Raw genomic sequence first — 17,207 nt, 5'->3', positions numbered from 1 at the left:
TGGATAACTGAAGCTTTCTCTTAAAACAATTTTTAAATTTTGTCAAAAATACTTTACACTTACAACAAAATTTAAACAGACGGGTGCCAGCAAACATTTCAAAAAAAAAAAAATAACTTATGTATCTCGTTTTTAAGCAGTCTTGAATTATCTTTTGTCAACTTGTGAGATAAAGTGCAAATCAAGTAACCTAAAGGCTTTTCAATAGTCGTTTTCTATAAATCATTATAACAAACTATGGGAATATAGGACATATAGGACAATTGGCGAAAATATAGGAAATACAGGACACTTTTGATGCTATTTTTTGAAAATATAGGATATATAGGACTACTTCTACCTCTGTCAATACTGAATCAAAAAAGTATAATAATTACATGCCAGTCAGACATGTAAAGGTAAAAGATTCATGCCCAATCGGAATTTTTACATGCATGTCGGGCAATATAATTTTTGAGCAATGGGCACAATAAACGATATAACTTGTAACAAATACGGAAACATATGGTCACCACTTTTGGTGAATAAGATTTGAGTATCTAGTAGACATTTTTAATGAAATGGTCGCCCTCTAATCTAAAGCTTCAGCATGAAACCCGAATTTCGAAATCCGATACTTTGTCCAATTTTTTTTTTTTCATTTTTAAATGTATATTAATTTTAATACTGTCCTATTACCTATAGGAAGCACAGTACCTTCAGTCCAGCAAATTTTTAAGTTTCTTTGATTCGACTAGCAGTTTGCTATCCTTTTGCAACAATCTTTTAACATTCACTTTCGGTTAACGATTATTCTTTTCTCGTCTCGTAAATATCAATACAAAGCCTATTGAACAAATGCACAAATCTATTTTTAGCATAAATATGACTTATTTATGGCATCGATCGGCACATGGCATAATAATAAAAAGCAACCATAAAAGCATAATGAAGTAGACTTTCATTCAGATTGATCGAGAAATTTGCGAAACTTGGCGAACGAAGAAAAACATGAAAAACACTGCACAACTGGAGAGTTTTTACTATTTTTCGAATCATTATCCAAAATATGGAAAAGTCGCAGTCTCAAGCTTTCTGGATGTGGGGTTCAATACTGCATAAATAAAAGGTGAGTTAGTGTAATACAGTAAACTCCTAATTATCTGCAACCTTTCACACACACAAAAAAAAAAAAGAGTAACATTGGCGATGATCAGTGGTTGGAAAAACTACATTTTTTTGGTAGCGAACTACAACTACAGCTACTTTCTTACAAATGTAGTTAACTACAACTACTTTTTTAAAAAAGTAGCAACTACAAACTACTTTTGAAATGTAGTCGCTACTTCGCTACTTTTCAAAAAATATGTAAATAAACAAAAATAAAAAAAAAATGAAATAAAATAAAATAAGTGGGTTTAGTGTGTCCCACAAAAAATGAGTCGATTTTTCAAGTCATACCCTCTTATATTTTCCCAGTTATGTCAAAACAATTTGAAAAAATGTTTCATATAATTTGTTGAATAACGGCAACCCGTGCCAACTTGCGTCTGAAAGTGTAAACCAGCACTTGTATGCTAGCTCCCCCCCCCCCCTCCAAAAAAAAAAACTTTTTAAAAATTCGAAGTTCCTGTTGATAAAACGTTGCCTCTAAACCCTACTCCCCACATGTACCACAAAAAATATTTATTCAAATTAAAAATCATTTGAATACCCCACACTTGGCCTAAAAATTATAATTTTCTTCAAATAATTGATTTTTTTTTCCTATTTATCTTTTAAAAATTTACACATGAATTTAAATAAAAAATCAAATTCAAAAATTATTAACGAGCCCATTTTCAGATCAACATTTTCAAATGAGTAACAAAAAAATAATACATTTAAAATGAAAAATTCAACTTAACCTTGAAAAAATCCATATATTTGAGTACTATGTGGAAGACTTCAATATTGCAGGAGAGCAAAAATTTCTATTTAACTCTAATTACCTACTTTACTGTTGATATTTTCGGTAATTTCGTAAAATTTACCATAAATTTTAAAAAATATGTATCGAAAAAAAAAACAATTTTTTGAAGAGAGTTATAATTTTAGGCCAAGTGTAGGGGATACTTTATGTTTTCTAATTTAAATAAATGTTTTTGTAGTGCATGCGGGGTATAGGGGGGGCAACGCTTTATCAACAGAAATTTCGAGTTTCTAATTTTTTTTTCTTTTTTATTTGGCACTGGTTGCAGTTGTTCAAATTACATGAAACTTTTTTATAATTGTTTTGATGTAAGCGGGAAAATATAAAAGGGTGTGCGACTTGAAAAATCAATTTTCTTTTTTTGGCGGACACTCTAATGCAAACACACACGGTAAGAGGATTGAATGAAAAAAGGTTTAGATTGACAAATTAGCTCATTTGAACATGGAATATTACTCAGAATTATCTATTATTTATCCCCCCCCCCCCCCCAAATGCCAAAATGTCCGTTATTCAGGGTTCATACTCTATTTGGATGAAAAAATTCCAGGACTTTTTCATGACTTCATGAAAATGTTCATGATCTTGTTACATGAAGAGAATAGTACTATTTAATATCAAACTTGCTTTTTTTTTTTTTTTTTTTTTTTGGAAATGAGCATTAGCAAAACTTCTATGTGAATGCCACTACTTGATTGAAGTGTACACCTAAAAAACTGAAGAATTCTTACCTGTTATCATCATATAAGTTTAAGTTAAGTAAAACTACAGTGAATGATGCTTAAATTTCGACCATTTTTTTATAAATCGGCAGAATGATAATGATTGGGGAAAAGGTTGAATAAATCATTACTAAGTTTCAATAAATTTGCTTCAAAAGTTGCCTTTTAGTGTCAACTTGACAATTTTTTGTTTCTTTAAAATAAAGCCACATTCTTTAGTAAATTCATGTTTCTGAACCAGATATTTATTTAAAAAAAATATAAATAAAACCATTTCATAATAAATAAATCTTTTGATTTAAATGTACTTGTTTACTTATTTGTACATTTTCAAATGCATATAAATTAATAGGTTCAGAAATTACAGAACATGTTTGAATAATGACACTGAATGTACCAGTGGGTCGCATGGATTAGTTTTGCGGGCCGTATATTGGGCACTACTGTTTTTGAGCGTTAGAATTCCCCTATTTCTGTATTCTATCGCCTGACTAAAGGTTGTCCAAAACCTTCAACAAATTGAGATAACGTCTGATAAATTTTAAAATAAAGATTTAGGAGTGATGGAAACGAAATTGGATGCAATAATTTTTGAGATCGTTCAATTTTCCAGTTTAAATAGCTTTCATGGTGCAATACTAAATCACTCAAGATTTCTAATACTCTTTTTAGCTACTGTTACTTTTTCCCAGAAAATTTCCCATGACTGAAAATAAATTTCCATGACTTAGACTAAAAATTTCAATTTTCCATGACTTTTCCAGGTCTGAAATTTGCTTTTTTTTCCCCCATGACTTTCCAAGATTTCCATAACCCGTACGAACCCTGGTTATTCTTCTCTTATATAACACTGTAATTCTCGTATTCATTGTAAGCCGGCAAGGGCAATTCAATATCATCCTCATGTATAACATTTACAGTAGCTTGAAAATTTGAGCTTCACGAAATATATTTATTTTTCTTTTCAACTTTAGGTTTGTTCACATAAAATTAACGAAATTTTCAATTCGCAAAATCATCGATATCTTCATTTTCGCGAAAATAAATGTTTTTACAGTGTTGGATCTCTTTGAAGTTTAAAACTTTCATCCACGGGGCATTCCCGACAGTCGGAAAAAACAAAGGAGTTACTAAATTGGCGGTTATCGCTAATTCATATATGAGTGATTCCATACCAACTCAACCAATGGAGGTTGCATGACCGACTCCGATTTTCTTTAAATTTGGTACACAGATTGATGATATATATGATAGAGGCATGAAAAAGTCCAAATTTTTAGGTCCCTGCTCCACTTATTTTTTGAGATACGGGGTCCTCGAAGTTTGTAAACCCGCTCAAAATGCCAAAAAAGTGATGTCATTTAATTTTTTTTTCTTAAAAATTCTACTCATGCAATATAGAAGTGTTTGGTATCTATGAAAATTAGTCACTCCAGGCATTCAGGAAAAAAATATTACAATGTTTAAAATGAAAACGGTTAAGGTACAGAGTACTCTTAGAAGTTACTACCACAAAAATTTGATTTTGCCGATTTCGCTGAAATTGAGACATTGATTCCAAAAAAAAAGGGAAACAAAACCAATGGTTTGCTCACTTTCTGGTAGTCTACTGGTGTTCCCTATAAATAACTACACAATAAATTATTTGGGTTTCACACTCCTTCTTGGAAATATTTAAGCTGAAAGACAACCCTAAGTCAAAAAAAACGCAATTTTGACCATTTTGGCAGCTGTTTTTCTCCTAAAGGGATTGCACTACGAACTTATTTCTTTTTTTTAAGTAAGCTACTGATATGTTAGCTATTCACAGGAAAAGAGTTTACTTTTGGTTATTATTTGCATAAAGAGATATCCCGCTGATAGCATATGCATGTTTTCCTCGTATTACCATATGCTTGTGTTCCTCCCCTCAGATTTTACAATAATAAAAAAGAAAAATAATGCATTTATTAATTGTACTATATCTGGAAAAATTCAAAAAAAAGTAACATATTACTGCATTTAAAAATGTAGTAGAAATTATTATAATGTTTTTTTTTTAATATAATAATTACAAAGTACTAAATATTTTTTTTAAAAACCAGTTTAAAAAAAGGAATTATAAATATTTATCTCTCAAGCAGTATAAGTTGAATTTAGCATAATATTGAAAATTGATACATAGATCATTTTATTTAGCTGCAAGCTTAAGTTCCTGTATTTTTTCCTTCTCTACAGCAGATACTTTAATCTGATTGGATATGTTTGCAGTCACAACAGATACCAAAAGCAGATTTACTAATCGGAATAAATTTATGGTATTCTCCTGTACCCTCTATTGCAGCGGCAAAAGCTACTTTTTCGGAAAGCACAAATATGATTTGGAAATAAAGAAAAATTTGTAAAGCATTAAGGAAAGAAAGAAAAATAAATTATTAATTTCAGACTCTTAAGGCTTATGGTTTTAGAAGGAAATATGCTACAATAAAGCATGATCTACATTTGTAAAATTTTAAATTTCACTTTAGTTAAAATGTTCATCGTTCAGTTCTTGTAGCGCCTTAAAAATTACTACATCAACAGTGCTTTACGCATTTGGTATAGTTTACTAGAAGCAGCTGTTAGATATACAACTGGGTGAGCAGTTTTAGGAAGGGTTCTTAACCTTCATTCGGGATTGATAAATGGACAAAGACTAGCCTAGCTGGGCCCAGAGTCTGTTGCTTGTCGTCACTTTTGTATTTGAATAAAATATACAGTCGACGCTCGATATAACGACCATCTCTGTCCCAGAAAAAAAAGGTCTTTATAACGAGTGGTCGTTATAAGAGGTATAAATTAAAAAAATACACCGTCATCATGCATGCCCAAGTAAATGCCCAAATTTTTTTTATGATAGGAATTTTTAGAAAAGTAGTGTGCAAAATATTATGACAGAATATTAAATAAGTTTTAAAGTAGAAAATATAGGGAGGAAAATGTTACACACTTTCAAATCTGCTACAACTACTACAACAATTTCTGAAGATAAAACCAGAAACAGAGGTCTGCCTTTTTAGCAGACGTGATGTTTGCAAAACATTATTTTCTGTTTCAGATATAGGTGATAAATTGTGTTTCTCTTGCTTTCCAAAGAAACATTTAAAAGTCCCTCGAGAACCCCAAATCTTTAAAACCACTAAATTCAAACACCAAACTACCAATACGTCTGTCAACTCCCTTTTCTTAGGAATCTGGAAATTTCTCGATTTTTCCTCCCATTATTTTTTCTGTGCTAGCAGTGGTGAATGGTAATCTTCCCCCCCCCCCCACCCCTCTTAAAGTTGGATTTGACATTGAAAACTTCAGGCAGATGTCCGTAAACAATAATGTCATTCCAAGCTACAAATTTGTTTTATTGGAAAGAACACAAGAAATAGCGTCCGCTGATTCGGTCGCTGTATTGGATTAGACGATACAGAACGGTCGTTATAACGAAAGCCAATTAACATAGAGTTTATAGGAACAAAGTTGGGACTTTAACCACTGGTCGTTATAATGGGACGGTCTTTATAATGTGTGGTCGTTATAATGAGCGTCGACTGTATTATTGTTAAGGCAATTTTAAAATGATCAAATTTTTCCTCGCATCTGAAGAACATGTAGCAAACACAAGAGAATTGCTTTCTGAAAGACTAGCTTTTGCCGCAACAATTGAAGCTAAAAGAGAATACCATACATTTATTTCGATTAGTAAATCTAAGCTTTCGGTATCTGTTGTGTCTGCAAACATATCTAATCAGATTAACGCATCTGCTGCAGGGAAGAAAAAAAACACAGGAACTTATGCTTGCAACTAAATAAAATTATGTTTGTATCAATTTTCAATATTATGCTAAATTCAACTTATATTGCTTGAGAGATAAATATTTATAATTCCTTTTTTAAAACTGATTTGAAAAAAAAATTTAGTACTTTATAATTATGAATGCAAATTGCTCAGTTTTGGTCTGTTTTCATCAAATGCCTAATATTAATATAAAACAGAATTTTTTTTTAAATATTTTTTTAAATGCAGTAATATGTTAATTTTTTTGAATTCTTCTATATATAGTACAATTAATAAATGCATTATTTTTCTTTCCTATTATTGTAAAGTCTGAAGGGACGAACATATTACGAGGAAAACATGCATATGCTATCAGCCGGATATCTCTTTATGAAAATAATAACCAAAAGTAAACTCTTTTCCTGTGAATAGCTAACATATCAGTAGCTTACTTAAAAAAAAGAAATAAGTTCCTAGTGCAATCCCTTTAGGAGAAAAACAGCTGCCAAAATGGTCAAAATTGCGTTTTTTTGACTTAGGGTTGTCTTTCAGCTTAAATATTTCCAAGAAGGAGTGTGAAACCCAAATAATTTATTGTGTAGTTATTTATAGGGAACACCAGTAGACTACCAGAAAGTGAGCAAACCATTGGTTTTGTTTCCCTTTTTTTTTGGAATCAATGTCTCAATTTCAGCGAAATCGGCAAAATCAAATTTTTGTGGTAGTAACTTCTAAGAGTACTGTACCTTAACAGTTTTCATTTTAATCATAGTAATATTTTTTTCCTGAATACCTGGAGTGACTAATTTTCATAGATACCAAACACTTCTATATTGGATGAGTAGAATTTTTAAGAATAAAAAATTAAATGACATCACTTTCTTGGTATTTTGAGCGGGTTTACAAACTTCGAGGACCCGTATCTCAAAAAATAAGTGGAGCAGGAACCTAAAAATTTGGACTTTTTCATGCCTCTATATCATCAATCTGTGTACCAAATTTAAAGAAAATCCGAGTTGGTCATGCAACCAACTTTTTTTATTTTGGTTGAGTTGTATGGATTTCTTTTTAAGTCAAGCTCTATTCAATACAAATTTTGGCGAAATATGAAAATTACAATTGCAAACGAACTAATGGCGTCAAACAGATAGAATGTATGGCGTCAAAATGATATGCCAGAGGTCATCTCGTATTTTTATAAGTCTTATTTCTGATTGCATCCGTTGATGTACTCGCGTAAGATTTGCACGAGTCAAATTTGTTTGAATCGAATTGTTTCTTTAAAAAAAAAATCTTTATTAAAAAGTAGTTTTCAGAAATCGCTACAAACTACTATTTTTTTGTAGCGAACTACTCACTACACTACTCTTTTTTAAAAGTAGTGCGCTACACTACAAACTACTGAAAAATGTAGCTACTACAGTAGCGTCGCTACTTGTAGCGCGCTACTTCCAACCACTGGCGATGATTAACTGAATGTAGATAAATGCACACGTTTTTACTTTAGGAGTTCAACATCTATTTTTAGACATTCCTATTTCTCTTCCCCCCTCCCTTCCAATGTCAACAAAATCCGAGTAATTAAAACAAGATTTTTTAGACCTACACTACCTTCTGAGTATAAACAAATGACCAGACCTGTCTTGTTTGAAAAAATTCCCTCCCCTATGCACTTTGTTAATCTGTATAACCTATCTTGATCTGTTTCAGTTCATCTGTTTGCTGGCGTACGTATAAATTTCATCTGCAATAATGATGGATCCGTTTTTAGCTTACACCGACATTTTTTACATGCGCTGTTATCATTTTAGCTTTGATTTAAATGTATGTGAGTTTTATTGATCTTGTTAAGTTATTGCACACAACACACATGCATTTTTTACTTATTTTGCAGATCATTTAAGAATTTGCTTATCCAGGGTTCGCGTGCCACCAGGGTTGGCAAGTTTCTGCCGAGGCGGTTAAAACCACTGGTAGAAACCGGTTAAAACCGACATGGCAAAAAAACCACTTTCTGCCACATTTGCGGCAGAAACTGGCAAAAACTCACACAATGAAAAATTAATTCTTGATATACAACAGAAAATGCAGGGAAAAAATAATTGTTAACCAAAGCACTGTAATTTTATTACAAAATTATCACAATTCAAAATCAAATATTACATTGTTCGGACCCTGCAATTGCCTCTTCGAAAAGGTGGTTTCAAAAATCTAAACAGGTTCTCAATTTAATATGCACAAATAAGAAACTTTAGAATATTCTTTAAATAGAAGAGCTAGCAGACAATGCATCAAGGAGCAAGCAATTGTTCGTGAAACTTTCATCTGTTGCATAACTGGTCCACCAGGTAGTAACTGGGAATGTGGTAAAAATTTGACTGGAAAAATAAGTTTAGAGAAATGGGGCCGATTTGTTTTGCAAAACTGTGACATTAGGTACAAAATTCTAGGCAAGTAAAATTCTGGCACTTTCTTCTTGAAGCACATGATAATTTCAATCACAAACAATTTAGAGGAAGCATATAAGTGAGCAAATTACAATCAGTAATGCCTGTTTAATTCTGTATGTCACTCCTCTTTGCTAAGCACCTCCGTATGATTTTTACTTTCTTCTATATCTAATACATAGAAGAAAGTATTGGATTCGTGCAAATTTTCGAATTTCGAAGGATTCGAACGTTTTGAGGTGTGCTGAGTCCATTTCGACTATTTTTGGAAAATGTCTGTCTGTCTATGTGTATGTGTGTGTGTGTGTATGTATGTGTGTGTGTATGTATGTGTGTGTGTATGTGTGTGTCACGTCTGTGTGTGACCAGTTTTTTGTGGCCGCACTACAGCAAAAACTACCGCATGAAATCGAACGAAACTTGGTACACATATGTGCCCCTATGTGAACTTGTGCCCATTGGTTTTTGGCGCGAATCCCTCCAAGGGGGGGTGGAGCAATGGGACGTTTTTTGAATCACGCGTGATTGCTATTCCTCAGGAAGTAACTGGCGAAATCAAACAAAATTTGGTCCATATGTTGCCATTAACAGAAACAGGTGCTGATTCAATTTTGGTGTCAATAACTCAAACGGGGGTTGAGCTATAGAACGTTTTTTGTCGTCGATTGTGACTGCTGTATCTCAAGAAATAATGAACGGAATGAAAGAAAAATTATCGGCAAGTAGCCCTTAGTGGGTATAAAAGCTGATTTTATTTTGGTGTCATACTAGTTTATCCTGTGTTAAATTAATCCAAATACTACGAGCCTCCGCAATTGGAAAGTTCCCTTTCCGAACTAAATCAAGGGCACTAGCATTGGATTTTATTTTTTAAAATGATGAAATGTTTGATTTTTTAGTTTACTTAAACAAATATCATTTACTAATTACTTGAGTTATTAAAGACACATTTAAGTTTTTGCCAGTTTCTGCCGGTTATAACCAGTTTCTGCCACCGGCACGGCAAAAACTAGTTTCTGCCGGCAGAAAGCCAACCCTGCGTGCCACCCTATTCCACGTATGATCGAAAGTTTACCGTAACGCTTTGCTGTGGGCCATATTTTGTATGTTTCTCTCATGCATTAAGAACAGGGTTGGCCGAATTGGACCCAATTGGGTTGGACCCAATGGGTTTTTTTGAAAAAACCCATTCAAAAAAAACCCATTATTTAGCCCACTTTTGGGTTTTTTAAAATTTTGTGAGAAGTTTTTAAAAAAAGAAAAAAATAATTTAAATACTTTCACAATTTAAACTTCTTTTTTTATTTGTTCTTCACCACAGACAATGAACATGAAAAATGGATTTTGAGCTTTAATAGTATTTCTTAACTCATAACGGCATTAAAAATATACTTCAAAGATTTTAAATAAATGTATTTAACATTTTCTTTAACTGATCAATAAATAACTCAAATTATCTTGACCTAGTCCTGTCACGTCTGATTTTCTCAATATTTGTAGATTGTACAGAAGAAACTAATCTAGTTAAAAGGCTTTCATGTAAATTATTTTCTGCTAACCAACACGTCACAAATCTCGAATAAACACAAGGTAAATTTTATAGAAATAAACAGATTTTTCAAACGGTCGACAGGAAACAGAACAGGTACAGTATTTTCATTATTTTACAAAAAAGTTTAATATTTCTTACCCTGTACACAGAAATAGAAAAACAGGCAACATAAAATTCAAAGAAATGTCTTGATTAAGCTGGAATTCAGTAAAAAGGGATTTAAACTAATTGAGGTTCTACAGTTGCATAACGAAATGAAATACTATAAAGTAAAATGCAAAAAACAAATGTAGTAATTAAAAACGAACAATAGATTTTCTCACTCGAGAAGTAACTTTGCCTCAACTGTTGGTAATAATGAAAATTAAAAAATCTGAAACTTAAACATCCTTGGGTTTTTTCGTCTTTTATACTTTTCTACATAAAACTCTGAATTTTAACTAGTTTTCCAGCTTTTTACCCGAAGATAATCTTTGCACTTTGTCCATATACTTATGCTACAATATGCTACAAGTACCCCCACATTTTCCCTAAAAAAAGACAAAAAAAAAACACATTTCTTTAAAAAAAATCCAACTTTAGTTGGTTTTTTTTTGGGTTTTATTTAAAAAAACCCAAAAAACCCTGGGTCCATGGGCTTTTTAAAAAAAAACTCGCGTTTTTGCCAACCCTGTCTGAAAGGGCGATAAGTTCCAATCTCATCTCTTGTATGGTCCCTTAAAACTTTAAACTCAAATATCTCTCTGAGTTTTGGTTGCACAAATGTCAAGTTTTCTGCGTCAGTAATATCTTCCAATGGGTATTTCCCTAAATATAAGGACCAAGGGCCTATATAAAAAGTCAAATTTTGCACTTTTTGACTCATTTTTATTTTTGCTTCAAACTTTCAATATCTTAACTCAGCATCTGATTTTGAACATTTTTGCAATTGGAAGTATACATCTAGAACTAACGGTTGCGAAAATAAAGGTCTTGCAGGTTAAAACGGAACACCCTGTATATCGACTGATACATATCGGCAAACCCGGCTACTAGTTTGGCATAATTCCGCCGCATGCATTGAAAAAATAAACCAATCTCACCCGTATGCTTCTGAGAGTACTTCCTCTGCATGGCCCTCCTGATCTCTTCGGTGAACTTCTGCTGTTCCCTCAGGTCCACATTAGAGTGTCTGATCGAGTTGCCATTGGCGATCTGTCTGGCCCAGATCAGTGCGATGACCAGGACCAGCAGGAAGAAGTTGGTCCCGATGCCCACCAGGGCAGAGAGCACGGGCCAGTAGTACATCAGGTACCTGGGCGAATAGAGTCAAAACGTATCACTGCCGCATTCTCATTTACTTGGGTCAATAGGGTATGAAAGCAAGGGCGCCCATATAGGGGGGCAAGGGGGGGCTCGAGTTGTTGTATAATATATTCAGACATAATTGGTCTTGCCATTTAAACAACCCTCTATCGCAGGGTTGGCCGGATTGGACCCAATTGGGTTGGACCCAATGGGTTTTTTTGAAAAAACCCATTTAAAAAAACCCATTATTTAGCCCACTTTTGGGTTTTTAAAAAATTTTGAGAAGTTTTTAGAAAAAAAAATCGATTATTTTAAATACTTTCACAATTTAAATTTATTTTTTATTTGTTCTTCACCACAGACAATGGACATAAAAAATGAATTTTGAACTTAAATAGCATTTCTTAACTCTTGACGGCATTTAAAAAAATACTTCAAAGGTTTTAAATAAATATATTTAACTTTTTCTTTAACTGAAAAATAACTCGAATTATCTTGACTAAGTCCTGTCACGTGTGATTTTCTCAATATTTGTAGATTGTACAGAGGAAACTACTCTAGCAAAAGGCTTTCATGTTAATAATTTTCTGCAAACCAACACGTCACAAATCTCGAATAAACAAGGCATATTTTTTAGAAATTAACAGGTTTCTCAAACGGTCAGACAGAAAACAGAATAGGATGTACAGTACTTTCAATATCTTACGAAAAAGTTTAATATTTCTTACTCTGTACACAGAAATAGAAAAACAGGCAACATAAAGTTCAAAGAAATGTCTTGATTAAGCTGGAATTCAGTAAAAAGGGATTTAAACTACTTGAGGTCTTACAGTAGTTTTGTATAACAAAATAAAGTACAATAAAGTAAAATGCAAAAAAAAAAAAAGTAATTAAAAACAAACAAATGAACAATAGATTTTATCACTTAAGAAGTAAATTTGCCTTAACTGTTGGTAAAAATGGAAACTAAAAAATCTGAAATTTTCTTCGGTTTTGTCGTCTTTTATACTTTTTTTCAGAAAACGCTGAATTTTAACTGTTTTCCAGCTTTTTTTACCCCAAGACAATTTTTGTGCTTTGTCAATATACTTACGCTACAATATGCTACAAGTACCCCCACACTTGCCCTAAAAAAAGACAAAAAAACTGCACATTTCTTTAAAAAAACCCAGCTTTAGTTGTTTTTTTTTTGGGTTTTATTTTAAAAAACCCAAAAAACCCTGGGTCCATGGGCTTTTTTAAAAATACCCGGGTTTTTGCCAACCCTGCTCTATTGTCATCATAAATATATACGTATCAATTTTTTCATTGTTTGTCTCACTGTCCGGTAGATGGCGCCACGAGTGGGCATCAACTCTACGTTTTCTGTGGGATATAAGAAGTAAGATCACAGAGGGTTTGTGTGGTATTTGGTGTGTGGCTGTCTTTTAACATGGTGCTCTTTTTCCTCATGTTCGAATAGTGTGTGTTATTTAGAATATTCACTACAGGTAAATGTTCATCCATCCTGTTTTGAAAAGTACACTGTAATTTCTTTAACTTACCAACTATTTTAGACTTTTAAATAAAAGCTTTTTATAGCAGAAGTATCTTTCCTTGTAATGCGTCATATTCATTCTGCTTAGTGTTAGACAGTATTAGAATATGTCAGGTATCTTCGCTAACGGCGTTTGATATTCTGTACATAACACGAGCCCCCCTTTAAAAATTATAACTTCCTTGCTTTTAGTACTTTTTTCTTTGAAAAAATGTAAAAACATTTCTTCTCTAGCCATTAATGAATAAGTTATTAAAAATGCCAATTTTAATGATTCTAATCTGTCCTGAGATCTGTTTCCATGGGGAAAATATCCTGCTAAACCATGGTTAAAATATCTGAGCCCCCCCCCCCCCTACAATTTTGCATATGGACGCCCATGTATGAAAGTGCTTGTTTAAAAAGCTGAACTTCATGTGTAAAAAAAAAAAAAATTACCACAAAAGGAACAGGCAGTTTGAGTCGCATACATAAATCAGGATGTTATGAAATGCATTAATAGTGAATTATTAAGACAATTAAAAACCACCATTTATTTAACAAAAAAAAAAGGGTAAAATAGAGAAAATACTACAATAAATGTTGAATTGAGATAGAATATGCGAAAATAGCTAGCAACTTTCAAAAGAAATGAAATACAGTACAACCTTGATATCTCGAATCTCTCGGGACGGGAAAAATTTTCGAGATATCGAGTTATCAAGGTTTTAAAAAAATTACACTAGTAACTCTCACATTTAGACAGACGTACGCTATATGCATTTACATATGAACTATGGGACTACTTTGAATTACGATCAATAAAGTAGTCTTCAATATTTCACTAGATTTAAAATTTTCCAATTGTCGAAAGTGCGCAGGATGAGATTTTGAAATGAACAACAATTTCAACTTGGTTTTTTCCACCTAAAAATTTAAAAATTCTAATTTTATCTTTAACCAGTAACCTCACATTCAAAAAGTTCTCAGCAGCCATTTTGTAAGAGTTAAAAAAGCTGAATGATGAAAACGAGGAACGCATTTTCCGTTTTCGTGTGAAAAATGATGGACGAAAAATCGAACCCCTTTCCTCAAAATGGACAACATGTTCGAAAGAAATGCACAAAGATTCTAAACTCTGGGGAAAACACAGCACCCCTTCATACCAACACTCCCCTATTATCTTGCCCCAATCCCTTATTCACAAAATTTCGAAGAAAAGGGATGAAAAACGTTAAGCAATTGTCCCTGGAACTGGTTTTACTACAAAAATTGCCAAAGCAAAACGACAATTGAAACTTGCTTCTCTGCAAAAATTTCGACATATCAAGGGTTTTGAAATATAAATTTCGAGATAACTATGGAAAATATATAGGGGTTTTTATAGAAAATGCTGAGGAAAATTTTTGTTTCGAGACATCAAGGGTTTCGAGATAAGGAGGTTCGAGATATTAAGGTTTGTTGGATGGAAAAGGATTGAATTCTCAAACATGGCGAGTCATTTTTGGCAACGCACGTGTTTGATATTAGCACGTTGCCCAAACGAATTTATTTTTCCACCTATATACATTTGAAATAATGAAAACACATTTTAACTACTTTAAAAAGTTTTTTCCAGATCTCCCAATGGATTCAAAAGTGCATCAGTTGAATCCATTAGGAAACCTGGAATCTTTTTTTTCAAATATAAACCTTGAAGTGTCTACTACTGAAGCACTGGCCACTCACTACTGGTGTGTTTACTTTATACCATTATAACAAAACATAAATAAACAAATGACATCACTTAAAAAAGCTTTCTTTCTTTTCATGAAAATGTGATTGGTTACACCTCCTACTGGTGAAAACATCTTTTTGCATTCTTTAGAAACTTTTACTCAATTTTACCTTGTCATTACATCACATGGTAGATTTTGAAACTGCCTCATTGGAAAAATACATGTTTAAAATAACCGAATTAAAAACCCTAAAAAATATTTATTTGCAGAAAAATATTTATCTTTTCTTCTTGAGTGAGAGTTCTTTCCCCATAGAAACTGATTTCAGTATAGATTCGAGTTTTTAAAATTTGACATTTGTAATAACTTATTCATTAATTATTGGAGAAGAAATGTTTTCACATTTTTGCGAAGAAAAAGTACTAAAAGCAAGAAAGTTCTAATTCTAAAGGGGGGAGGGACTTGAGCCCCCACTTACCCCCCTCCCCCCATTATGGAGCGGCCTTTGTGCAGTTACCCTACTTGTTTCATAGCCATATTTTATAATACAAAAAAATGCATAAACCATGAAAATATAAGCAATTTTATTATGAATAAAGAACAAAAAATGAAGGGACACATGATGTAATAAAATATTACAAATGAAAGCAGTATAATAACTTATAACACTAAAAATGAAAAAGAGACAAAAATGAATCATTAGAATAAAAGAACAAAATGTATACCAAATAAACAAATAGTATCACATAAAAAAGTTTTCTTTTTTTCATGAAAATGTGATGGATCACACCTCGTAGTAGTGAAAATATTTTTTTGCATTCTTTATATATAGAAACTCTTACTCAATTAATTTAATTAAATGATGGATTTTGAAACTGTCCAATCAGAAAAATACATGTTTAAAATAACTAAATTAAAACCCTTTTTTTTTTCTATTTGCAGCTATATTACCAAAAGTATGGGTATATTTTTCTTATCAAATACCGGTTTTACGAAATTGCAAAAAGGATGAAATATTGGTATCCGATATACCGATATTGCAATCGCTAATGGGAGCTTTGTTATGAGAAAAAGGTTAATTAATTCATAAATACCTCAGCCCGGTAAAGCGAGCATGAATCCTCAGCGAAGCAGAATAAATTTCCGTCGTCTTCCCTTGTATCTCGATGTAAGCAAAGTGTGCAGGCTTGTGCTGAGAAAAGATTAAATATTACTTTATGAATAAAAGTGTATCACATATTGAAGTCACAGAAATTAGACCAGTGGCATTTCAATATGAATACATAAAAACTCCCATAATCCAAAGGTCGCCAAGATGAAATACTTGTAAGGTAAGTGGAATTTTTGATGTTAGCATTGTTCCTTCACCAAACCTGCCACATGCAACAAAAACACTTGATCATTGGTTGATACAAGCAACAATAAAATTAAAATTTTTAAAAAAAACTCCGGCTGAGTCACAACTGTAGAATCAAGAGAGAAAATTGAAAATCCTTTCAAAAGCCTTACATTATTAAAAATCAATATCAAGTATTTTATTTGCTACTAAATAGAAACTGGCAACAGATAAAAATTTTAAATCATTGCATTTTATTGTCGGCCAACAATGAATTTGGTGATCAATCGCGTGAATGAAGGCTTAGCCATTATTAGAATCTACTTTAAAAAAAACATTATAATTCAAATTCTATGAAACATGGAAGTTCCAAACACATAGCTGCCAACATATCAATTTTAAAAATCTTACAATACATGCCGTGGTTGTATTTGTACCTTTTTAACCAACACACAACAACAAACCGTTAAAACTAAAAGCATTATATTTTCAAATCTTTACGTGTAATTAATCAGCAGAGAAAAAAACGAAAAAAAAAACTGGATTCAGAAAAGAGAAACACAGGATTACAACAAGCTGTTAGTTTCAAAAAGGCAGACCTGTGCATTTAAAAATTTAAGAATACAAGTGTGCACTTTTAAAATATTGTCCTATATTTTTCTGTAAGATGCATTATTTAATATTCAATTTTAAAAATATTCTTTTGGAAGAAACTAATAACTTGCAGTATTATCTTACTTTTTCCTTCATAAATTAATGCAGTTAGCTGCTTTTGCTGAAACTACTTTAACTGGAACTTAAGTTTTCTTATAAGCTGCTGACTTAGCAACATTCAAAAATTTTATTTCAATAACTTATTCAAAACAAGCTCTTTTTTTTTTGGTAAGTTCT

General features: G+C 32.2%; 1 protein-coding gene across 1 annotated transcript in view; it reads right to left on the bottom strand.

Annotated features, from left to right (window-relative positions):
• Positions 1-17,207, bottom strand: part of LOC129232638 (seipin-like) — a 60,548-nt gene that overhangs the window by 10,744 nt on the left and 32,597 nt on the right. Inside the window, exons 6-7 of the mRNA XM_054866769.1 lie at positions 16,075-16,166; positions 11,542-11,753 (exon numbers count right to left, since the gene is read on the bottom strand). Coding sequence (XP_054722744.1) covers positions 11,542-11,753; positions 16,075-16,166 — 304 coding nt within the window. The remainder of the gene's footprint in view (positions 1-11,541; positions 11,754-16,074; positions 16,167-17,207) is intronic.

This window comes from Uloborus diversus, unplaced genomic scaffold, assembly GCF_026930045.1.
Source record: "Uloborus diversus isolate 005 unplaced genomic scaffold, Udiv.v.3.1 scaffold_13, whole genome shotgun sequence".
Taxonomy (NCBI): Eukaryota; Metazoa; Arthropoda; class Arachnida; order Araneae; family Uloboridae; genus Uloborus; species Uloborus diversus.
The sequence above is the reverse complement of the archived record's forward strand: the minus strand, read 5'-3'. Positions and strand labels throughout refer to the sequence as shown.